The sequence below is a fragment of the Homarus americanus genome, unplaced genomic scaffold, assembly GCF_018991925.1.
Source record: "Homarus americanus isolate GMGI-L3 unplaced genomic scaffold, GMGI_Hamer_2.0 scaffold6317, whole genome shotgun sequence".
Lineage (NCBI taxonomy): Eukaryota > Metazoa > Arthropoda > Malacostraca > Decapoda > Nephropidae > Homarus > Homarus americanus.
This window is the reverse complement of record NW_024730668.1, coordinates 1,508,682-1,519,949: the sequence shown is the minus strand read 5'-3', so window position 1 is coordinate 1,519,949 and position 11,268 is coordinate 1,508,682. Positions and strand designations below refer to the sequence as shown.

At 39.1% G+C, this 11,268-nt stretch overlaps 1 protein-coding gene across 7 annotated transcripts in view; it reads right to left on the bottom strand.

Annotated features, from left to right (window-relative positions):
- The window catches only part of LOC121867168 (DNA repair endonuclease XPF-like), a gene marked incomplete at its 3' end in the record, with an annotated part of 23,550 nt that extends 12,850 nt beyond the window's left edge, over positions 1-10,700 (bottom strand). The window contains 2 exon segments of one of the 7 annotated variants that reach the window (XM_042366943.1): positions 2,218-2,318; positions 10,643-10,700. In XM_042366943.1, the coding sequence (XP_042222877.1) occupies positions 2,218-2,285 (68 nt within the window). 7 annotated transcript variants of the gene reach the window in all.
- Positions 10,701-11,268: the final 568 nt, after the last annotated feature.

The window sequence follows — 11,268 nt, the reverse complement described above, 5'->3', positions numbered from 1 at the left end:
TGTACTCACCCCTGAAGATGCGAGTACAGTTTGTACTCACCCCTGAAGATGTGAATTACACGAAAGCGCTTGGGAACTTCGTGTTTTCTTTTTCCTTGTGGTTATCAGCATATTACCTGGATCACGCGCACCTACAGTGATTTACTTGCATATATATATATATATACAGTAATATCCCGATTTACGCGGTCAATTGAACCCACAGGGTACCGCGGAAAGTGGAAAGTGAAAACCGAGTAAAGTGAACAACAGAACATATGGGATTAATTCTAATAGAGACTGGCCCAACCCCCAAACTCCACTTTTTCCGACACAATACCTATGTTGTAGTAAAAATAACATCTAAATTTTATGATGGTTTGCTCACACAATTAATATTTAAGAGAAATACAGTCGCCAGGTTAATGTCCATACAAGGTGCTCGCCTCCTCCTGGTTGATAGGCGGAGCTGGTGCCACCACGCGGGTAGGGGGTAGAGCGGGTGGAGGGTGCGCTACTGCCCCCTGGCTCTGTGTCGGCACACTTGCTTCCACTAACCCCCCCCCCCTGAATATAACCCAAGTACACCCCACCTCGTTCCTTCTTGACCCCACCCTCTTCTGCTTCAAGTCCTGCAGGAGCTTCTTGTGCTGTTCCCTCTGCATTACCATGCGATCTGGGTGAATGAATACACTCCGAAATGCCTCGCTCCTTGCTAGGTTTTTTGGCTGCCGAATAACCTCCCATTTCTCCTCCTCACTCACTAGTGTGATCCTGAGGGGGCGAGGCTTATCCTCCTGCTTTTGTCCCAGCCTCCTCACATCCTGAGGGGTTGATGGCATCTTCAAAACCTCTACAAATATTTTTAAACTGCATCTTATCGTGTGTTATCTTTCTCTCAGTTCCCTCCGCCTGGCTCTCAGGGACTCCAAAAACTATTACATTGTTCCTGCGCTGGAAACGTTCCCGTTGTTCCTCCTTTCCCCTAACAGTAGGTCCGTAAATTTTCATTTCTTCGACATACGTCTTTAGAGTCCCTAGCTGCTGTAGAACCTGTTCTGATCCTGCAAGCAGACTGTGAAGAGCTGCAGAAAGATCTCTGTGAGCTTCAAGAATGGTCGAAGAAATGGCTGCTAAGTTTCATTGTCACGAAGTGTAAGAGGATGCACCTGGGGCGTACTAACGGTAAGGTGGTGTATCATATGTTCCAACGGGACGAAGAAACCACATTAATTGAGATTGAATGCGAAAAGGACCTGGGTGTGTATGTTGACAATGAACTGAGGTTCTCAGGCCATTGTGAGAGGAAGGTGAATCAAGCAACTAAATTATTAAGTCATATAAGAAGGTCGTTCAGATATCTTGACGGTCATTCCCTCATAATATTCTTCAAGAGTGAGGTGCTTCCTCGCCTGGAGTACTGTCACTACCTGGTCCCCGAGATATGCTAGGGACTGTCAGTTGATTGAAAATGCCTGTACTTCGGCACCTCAACTACCTGGGGAGATTAGAGTGCCTGCAATTGCCTAGGTTATACTATAGACGGGCAAGGAGCGACCTAACTGAGGTGTATAAACATCTCAAAGGCACTACTCAAGTCAAGTGTCCACACCTGGAGCTGGCTGATGCTCGCCCCACAAGGGATCACAGCTCAAGGTTAAAGAGACCACAAGTCCAGAAAACTGTAAAGGCTAACTTTTTTTGGAGCGAGAGTTGTAAACTTGTGGAACAACTTGCCAGTGTTGTGACGACATCGAGTGTGAGCTCTTTCAAGACCAAACTTGACCAGCACTGGAGCAGGTTCTAATACATTCAGGAGTCAATGCATTCCCAGTACTTGCCAGCCGTGCGTAACAGAGACGTAACTGACTACCCAAGTGGCTAATGAGCCGATCAGTGGTGAAGAGGATAAAAGAAAAAAAGAAAAGTAAGAAAGTTTCACATAAAATGTATATGAAATAAATACTTTTAGATTTGTTTCGTCTACAACATCACATAGAGTATGTATTGTACAAAGATATGCAGATAATAACTAATGATGGTTTTACAGAATCACTTTAAGATTCACATCCTAGCTTATTTCACCTTAAGATTAACTTAAAACTCCCTAGGGAGCATAAGGGTGATTAATCTTCAGGTGAAAGAGTTGGAGGGATGAATCTTCAGGTGAAATAAGCTGGGGGATGAATCTGCAGGTGTTCCATTTTACATTTTCCGTACTACAAAACACAAACTTACTTGGCTGCCACGAGGAGACCATCTTCATGCAGAAGATCCAGCAACATCTGGTTCTCATATTCCAACATTTTGAAATAGCTCTTCCAATCTGCAACACCTGACTGTTACTTCATTAGTGGTATATACCATATACAGAACAGTATGCATATTTAGCTAAATAAAAAGCTGAATGCTATGTGTACTGTTCCAAGGGTATAGTCATTGGAGTGTGTGTACTAGTATATGTGTGAGATGGTGTAGCCTATGTGTGTTAATTCCTGTTCTGTACATTTCAGGTATTGGTGCCTTCTGTATTGAGACAATAAACACCAACAAAATCAAACAGTATATTACTGACCGACGGTGCATACAGTAAACTATGTAATGTTCTTAGGTTGATTAATTGTGCATACAGTACTGGTACAGTATTTGTCTATGGAATGATCTACCACTTTCAGTCGAACAATGTCAAACAAAAGATGTTTTTAAAAATCATGTACTACAGGTAAAATCATTTATATGGAAAGTGCAAGATGTTCAAAATCAAAATACAGTATGTTTCTAACTAAATTTTAACTTTGTCTTGTTGTATCTTATTTTCTTTCACCTTGCTGCCAGCAGTCATTTTGAACTATGTCTTGAAGACCATATTGGGAATACGTACAGTACAGGTACTGTATTAATATAATACCACACTGTACTTTGTGTTATCCTTTGTAAATATTTGTACGTACATTATATGTATGCATAGTCATGTAATATACTGCATGAATTTTTATTCAATAAATTCAATTCAAGAAGGTCCAGAACCTGAATAAGAAAAGTGTTATTCCTCCACCTGATTTGCTATACAGTACAGTATTTTTTAGGTAAGTAATAAGTTTTGGGCAATAATCCAAATAACACCAGCAGATGATTTTAGCATAAACATTCGTTTTTTCCAGACCATTTTTCTATTATGTTGTGTTCAGTGGTGATATTACGGTATTTTCGAGGGGGAAATTTGTAGTTTCAGAGATATATGGGCCCTTTTCCCAAAGAATACTAAATCCCACAAGAGTGGGCAGGGCTTTAAAGTTGAGGGAAAACACTAAAAACACATAACCTAATATAAACTAACCCAACCTAACATAACCTAACCCTCACACAAAACCTGATACATTTTTGGCCTGAAAGTTTGCCGAAAGCCATTGTGTGAACAGTGTTATCAACTCCTAACATAGTGTTTACCAGGTCCTCATCGCCTCGCCTGCCTTAATGTACCAATTTTAGGTCTCAAATTTCACATGAAAAAACAAAATTTGCCAAAACGAGATACAGTGACCCCTCGTTTAACGAACGCCTCGGTTAACGAAATTTTGGTTAACGAACTGCCTTCCAAAAGGATCTTCAATTCGGTTAACGAACAAAAGTTCGGTTAACGAATTTCTTACGAACCAACCTCAACATGTTTTCGCTTGCACTGGCTGGGCAACCAGCTTTAGTATCAGTCCGCCAATACATTAATCGGTTCTAGGGCTTAAATTCCTTACTATTTTAGTAAATATCAAGAAGTTTATACTATTCAATAATCTTAAAAGTTTAATATTCAATTTTTTAGTCATTTTAACAATTATTGAACATAATTGAAGGTAAAGTGACTAGTTTAATGCGCGGCATCCAGCCTCTTAACACAGCAAACAGGCGTTAGTCTCTCTCTGTTTTCACTGGAGGTAACATCTTGCTTGAGACTCTCTTCAACTAAACGCTTTTTTCTGTGTTTCCAAGCAAATTATTGGTCATTTTGAAATATATTTTACATATTGACAATATATAATGCAGTGCAGTGTTGATTTAAAGAAAATAATCTTGAAATACACCAAGAGAACTAAAATTTTATGGGTGAAATGGTGCCATGGGGTGACTTCTCTTCCACCCCAATGCCTTCTCTTCTTCCTTCTCCTCCACCCCCATTCTAATTCCCATCATCATTATCATCATCATCCAGAAGCCTTCTACATACACACCTCAAAGTAAGTGTACTTTTCTACCTTTTTTGTTGAATTTAGGCAATTTTTGGTGAGCTGGAACCAATTACCCAAAAACCCATTGAAACTATGGTTTCGGTTAACGAGCAACCTGCTGGAACGGATTGTGCTCGTTAACCGAGGGACCACTGTATTGTACTCAGGCATTTTAGTACAGTGTAGTAAAAAGCAATTACCACTGACCTCCTAATATCAAGTGCACATGGCTTCAAAATGGCCTCAAAATGACCATTATATTGGTCAGATTTAAACACAATTCTGGGGGGGCTTACAGCGCCCCATAAAAACCCCAGCAGGGTGGGCTCGTTTTGCTTGCCAGGTTCCCCCACTCAAAACTTCTTGGACCCCTTCCTATTGATATTCCTGTATCCGCCCCCTGTGTGGTAGTTAGGCACACTCAGATCATGACAAGTTGGAACTGTTAAACAAATTGTTTGCCTCAGTGTTCACAAGGGAGGATGTGAACAAGCTTCCTGTGTTTAAGTAAACATGGTTTGACACAACACTGATGCACATTATTTTCCCAGAAGAGAGTACTGTAGAAACAGTGTCAAAGTTAAAGGTTCAAAATATGTGCCAGTGAGCCTGACCAGCATTGTGTGTAAAGTATTAGAGAGCATTATAATAGGTGAACTACTACAAAGCAACCATATAAAAGACTGCCAACATGGTTTTATGCTGGGATGCTCCTGCTTGACACACTTACTTAAGATGGGATGTTTCGACTCAGATTCTGGAAAGTGTTGGCAATATCAACAATATACTCGTATACCTGGAACTTGCCAAGGCTTTTGACAGCGTACCCAATGAAAGGCTAAAAATTAAGCAAGCAGTGTGTGGTGATTGATGGCATGAAATCGTCATGCATACCCATGACAAGCAAGTTACCACAAGGCAGTGTACAGGGCTCATTGTTGTTTGTTTGTTTCATAAACCACATGCCAGAAGCTATACAGTCCTCCATACAAAAGTTTGTGGACAATGCTAAGTTATTCTGGGAAATTAAGAACCAAATGGACTGTAAAGAGCTACAGAAAGTTATCTCTAAGCTTCAAAAGTGGTCAATGTCATGAAGTGTAAGAGGATGCAAATAAGTTGTACCAAAAGTAAGGAGGCGTATCACATGACCCATCAAAACGAACAAAAATGCATTAACAGAGACCCAATGTGAAAAGGACCTGGGTGTGTATGTTGACAATGAACTGAAGTTCTCGGACGATTGTAAGAAGACAGTGAATCAAGCAAATTAGCTAGCAAATCATTATAAGAGGGTTGCTCAGATATCTAGACAGTCCTTCTCTCATAACACTCTCCAACAGTGAGGTGCTTTCCCATTTGGCATACAGTGAACCTTCAAAGATTCAGACCTGGTAAATCCACATTTTGGATGATTCGGACAAAATTTGGGGGTTCCGAGGGCTAACAGTGCAAAGATCATCATAGTCCCGTGTAACTAAAATGTCAGCACGCGGGATGTAGGTGCCTGAGGCAGGAAACATAAACAGAGTTGTCAATTGCTGTTTGTGGGAATATTATTTCATTCACTCAAGTAATGATACAATGTTTGTTATTATGCTATCACAGGTAAATGCATGGTTTATAAAATTTGTTTATCACTGGGCCCATAACCGTTTTTAAATTAAACTACAAAATATGTATTTCTCCGTTATGTGTTTCGATCGTACGCCTGGAAACGGGAGCAAATGGGTGACCACTAGTTAGAACGTCATCTGCCCTTGTAACTCCCCTCGCTCCCTGCTATATTGCGTTGGATTTACTGTTATTATTAGTGTTTACTGATATAATAGTGCTTAATAGTGATTAATCATGGCACTGTAGCCAGGTTAGACTCGTCACTGTAACCATCAGGCTACTCGGCCAAGCTACAAGGTGTTATGGTTATTTTTCAACTTGCACAGTATTTTCAGGTAAATACAGTATTCATAACTTTCTTCCTTTATTTTTACTCAATTACATGCACACACCATCCTACATACATATTGTGAAAAAAAGTAAAAGAAATAATTGTCCTACAGGCAAACAACTAATGGGAGGAGAGCACAGAGTGTAGGGGGTGGGGAGCGTTGCCAGGGAATCGGCCTCCCAGCTGGTCTTCGTTACTATGATGAAGCTGGGAGTGTATGCAATTGGCAACTACTGTATGTTAAACTTTCATTTGGCTTTTATTTATTGATTTGGCAATACAAGTACAGTATTTTTTGGTGTAACTTAATTATTGGTATTATCTTTATTTATTCCTCACATTTCCTGATCTTGTATACAAGGGGTCCCCGATTTACGAGTGTACGACTTAAACACTCGCCGATACGAATGGGGTTAAATTTGAAATTTACAGTATTTTATTTACCTGATGACTTATTTTTGTACTTTCATTTACTGCATTTCGTCTTTCTATTTCTTCTTTTGTCTTAAATTAAGTGATTTTAGATGTATACTGTATAAGGACTTAGGCCAAATTCTAAAATAGATATGCTAAGCTTCACCATTTCCTTTAAAATGTCATGGAAGCCACACATCCACAACATTGCTAAAGCTGCCTCCAGTAAGCTGGGAATGCTGTACAGATGCCATAACTACTTCACTCCCGAGAAGTTGCTTCAAGTTTATAAGGGATTCATTCGTCCTAACTTGGGGTACTGCTCTCATGTCTAGGGTGGCTCTTCTGTCCAACTGTTAGATAGGGTGGAATCAAAGGCATTTCGTCTTATTGACTCGCCTCCTTTAATTGATAATCCCTCTTCCCTTTCTCTTCACCACAATGTTGCTCACTCTCTCTCTTTTACAGGTACTTTAACAAGCAAAGTTCAGTGGATTTGGCATCCTGTGTACTGTCAGCAAAACTGTGGGCTCATAACACACGTCTTGCCCGCAGTCCCCACTGTTTCTCTGTGGATGTCGGTCACACTAGAGTAACTCGTTACAGTGCATCCTTCTTTCCTCACACAGCCAAACCATGGAATGCTCTGCCTTCTTCTGTGTTTCCGTGCTCATACAATGTCTCACTTCAAAAAGCTGGTTTTCCAGTATCTTTGTGGTGTACATTAATATAATCTTTTTGTTTTCTATATTTAATTTCTTGTTATACTCTTTATTTTTTCGCCCCCTAGGCCCCATTGTGGATCGATGACCTGTGACCGGGTGGGCTATTCCCCGTAAAAATATAGTGGGATTTTAAACAGTGTTCTGTAAGTATGGTATGCACATAGCATGTGTTCTGACTTATGTACAAATCCAACTTTAGAACATCCTCAGGAACGGAACCCGTTCATAAGCCAGGGACCCCCTGTATGTTAAGAAAACTATAGCTACAGGAGACAAATGCACACAAAAGTTTTTTCCTAGATACTCCCACCCGGGCACAGGTCACTGATCCACATCAGGGCCTGGGGGGGACAAAAATGTAATAATATTAATAATAATATTAGTAATAATAATAATGTAATAATAATAATACCCCTGTAATAATAATAATTCATAGTAAATAAAATTTATAATAAAAATCAAAAATAAAAATAAATAATAATTATAGGCCATAAATACGGTACCTGTACTGTATTTTTGGTGTTTTTTTAGATAATTAATTATCGTTTTCATACATTTAGTACATTCACAGAAAGATACGAACAATCGGCTTTTTCAGACAGGTGGTCCCCCCTTTTAGTCCGGATCTTTGAGGGTTCACTGTAATGTCTTTTCCCACGATATGCTAGAGGCATGAGTTGGCTCATATAAACAACTTCACAGCAGACTCGTTATTTGTTTTGATGTATATATTCTTACTATGGTTTCATCAGTGAGTTCTGATATGATAATAATTTTTTTTAAATTGCTTCATTTGGTAGATAATATGGTGACAAGGTATGCACTACTTTGTCTGGCGCAGACTACTATGTCTTTCTCAGCGTGATGCGGTGTATGCTTAAAAGTCACAGATCAGGTGGCTGCTTTCACGTCCACAAAAAACGTAAAATTACACCATAGTAATTTCTTTCTCTTTAATATGCCGGGGGGGTCTGGAGGGTTGAGCCCCATAGTCAGGAAGTTAGGTAAGGTTAGGTAGGCTTCTTTGGTTCTGCTGCTTGTTTTTCATATCATTTTCAATAACTACAACAGTGTCCAGTATAAACCACAGTGAAACTGAAGCATTTTTAAATTAGTTTTCAATAAAAAATCAATGGCTGTGAAATCGTAAATAATTGCCCGTCAGTTAATTGATCCCTGGCACCTCAGTTACCCAGAGAGATTAGAACATCAGTGGAGTGTTCATTCCTGGAGCTGGCAGATGTCCGTCCCACTAGAGATCACAGCTCAAGGCTGAGGAAGACCAAAGTTCAAAAAATTGTCATAGCAATCTTTTTTTGGGGTGAAAGTTGGAAACTCATGGAACAATCAGCCAGAGCATTGTGATAACACCGAGTGGGCACATTGAAGACAGACTTGGTTAATATTCGTCCATTGGCTGTCCGCAGGTTCCTGCCATGTTTACCTAAGGCTATACTCCTCACTTAGAGTCACTTGTCTCCTCCTTTCCTCCTCTTCCTTGCAGGTTAGGTTAGATTGGTTTCTTTGGTATGATATTAGTTTTCTGATGTGTTTTACTCAAATCTGACCTCTATTTTTTTGCAAATTTGCAGTTTGTTAAAAATGAAAAGATTCTTTGGGCAAAAAACCCCCCACTAATTTGTGCAAGAAATGAAGGTTATATTAGGGTAACATTAGTGTTTCAGTCATCCACCTATTTGGAAGTAAGTCAGAATCATTCAAAACACATAAAAAAACATAAAAAAAAACAATTTTAACATAATGGATATTTTGCTATGACCGGCTAAGTTCCTAATAAGGCTATTTTACCGTGAGTGTGCTCTGATTGGCTAAGTATTTTCTGTTCAATAAGACGGGGGTCTGCCCCGCTAGGAAGTTAGTACGGTTAGGTAGGTAAATTAAGTTTACCAAATTTTTGTGACTTCGTGACACCAAATACTAGTCGAGAAGTGATTGGCAGTCCGATTTATTCATGTAGGACCATCATTTGACTTCATTGCGGCTACATTTGGGTAATTAGTCGCACCCCCTTAAAAAGGCTAACAGTACAAGCAGCGGTCCGACTAATTACCCAAATATAGACGGAATGAAGTCAAATAATGGTCCTAGATGAATAAATCGGACTGCTAATCACTTCTCGACTAGTATTTGGTGTTAGAAAGTCACAAAAAATTGGAAAACTTACTTTAATCTGAGTTAATAGATCACGTGCATATACCGAGGGAGCGAGGAATTACCCAAATGTAGCCAAATGTAGCTGCAATGAAGTCAAATGATGGTCGTACAAGCGTAATTCGGGCTGTGATTCACTTCTCGATTATTATTTGGTGTCATAGTAAAAAAAAATTGGTAAACTTAATTTAATCTGAGTTGTGTTGTGTTAGGTTAGGTTAGGTTACGTTAGATTAGGTTAGGTTAGGTTAGGTGCGTGCACTTGATCTATTAACTCAGATTAAATAAAGTTTACCAATTTTTTGTGACTTCGTGACACCAAATACTAGTCGAGGTTAGGTTAGGTTAGGTTAGGTTTGGTTAGGTACATGCACTCGATCTATTAACTCAGATTAAATTAAGTTTACCAATTTTTGGTGACTGTGACACCAAATACTAGTCGAGAAGTGATTGGCAGTCCGATTTATTCATCTCGGACCATCATTTGACTTCATTCCGGCTACATTTGGGTAATTAGTCGGACCCGTATAAGCGGTCCAACGAATTACCCAAAAGTACCCAAAAGTATATTAAATCTGGGTAAAATCTTAACGAATATATGTTTTACATCAATAAAACCTGATTAATAATGTTTTCACTGAAATGTAGTCAAAATAATGAAATAATAAACAGCGAAAAACGCTAAATTCCAAAGAGTCACCTATCCAAAATGGAGATATAATTACCGATGTTTCTGTTACTTTGGGGTATTTAACATAGCCGTAGGATTTACTTTTCGTTAGGTTAGGTTAGCGAAGTGCATCACGATGGATCTGAGTTATCTCCCTTGTTCACGAACTCTTTGGAATTTAGCGTTCGCCAATACTGAAAGTTTTTCGCTGTTTATTATTTCATCTTACAAATTATTTTTACGAAATTACACTAAAAATATTATTAAACATGTTTTGTGTATGTATAACAGATATTCGTTAAGATTTTACCCTTATTTGCTATACTTTTGGGTAATTCATGGCTCCACAGTAAAAGTAACATCAAGGAGCCAATAAGCATAGTAACTATACTAAAAGGCTTTCAGCTCTTTAACTGCAGAGAAAAGCTGTCGGACTAACAAATCTGACCAATAAAACATATGTGATGTTCTTATTTCAAAGAAAATTAATGCCTGAGATCTACTTCAGAGTTACATCAGGGAGAGGTTATCACGGCTGGTTATTGACACACTGGCAACACCAGCCAGTGTTGCCAACTAGGACTTTCAAATGTCGCTAGGCTGGTACCTAGAAGTAGCTAAATGTCGCTAAATCTTCCATGGAAAGTCGCTAGCTATTATTCCCAAGTTTCTTGAATGGTAAAATTGTCTGTCTTTCTGCACTAATCGGCTCTTCTGCTTTCTTGTGTTTTTTAGTGTTTTTGTGTTTTTCAATGTCGCACAACTTAGCAGACAAAGTACACTTGCAAAATCCTTTTTTATTATCTCCTGGCACCTCCAGAAGCCAATTTTTGTATCTGTCATCTCTGAGCCATTCCTTCCTAAATCGCTGCGAATACTGTGGCTTACCCATTTTCTATTGGGACTATGAAGGGTTCAAATTAATAAACAGCATGCAAACAAGCAGAAACTTTACTTGATGGTTTTTGGCAAAGCGGGTGAACAGTGTCGGGGCAACTGTATGGAGTCTATGGGTCACCCATGGTGGACGCGGATGAGAAGTTTGGAACCACGCAGGCTTGATAGAATTAATTCTATAAGATGTTTTGCTAATATTCTTTAAAATTTAGCGTATTAATGAAATTCATATTGCATATCTGA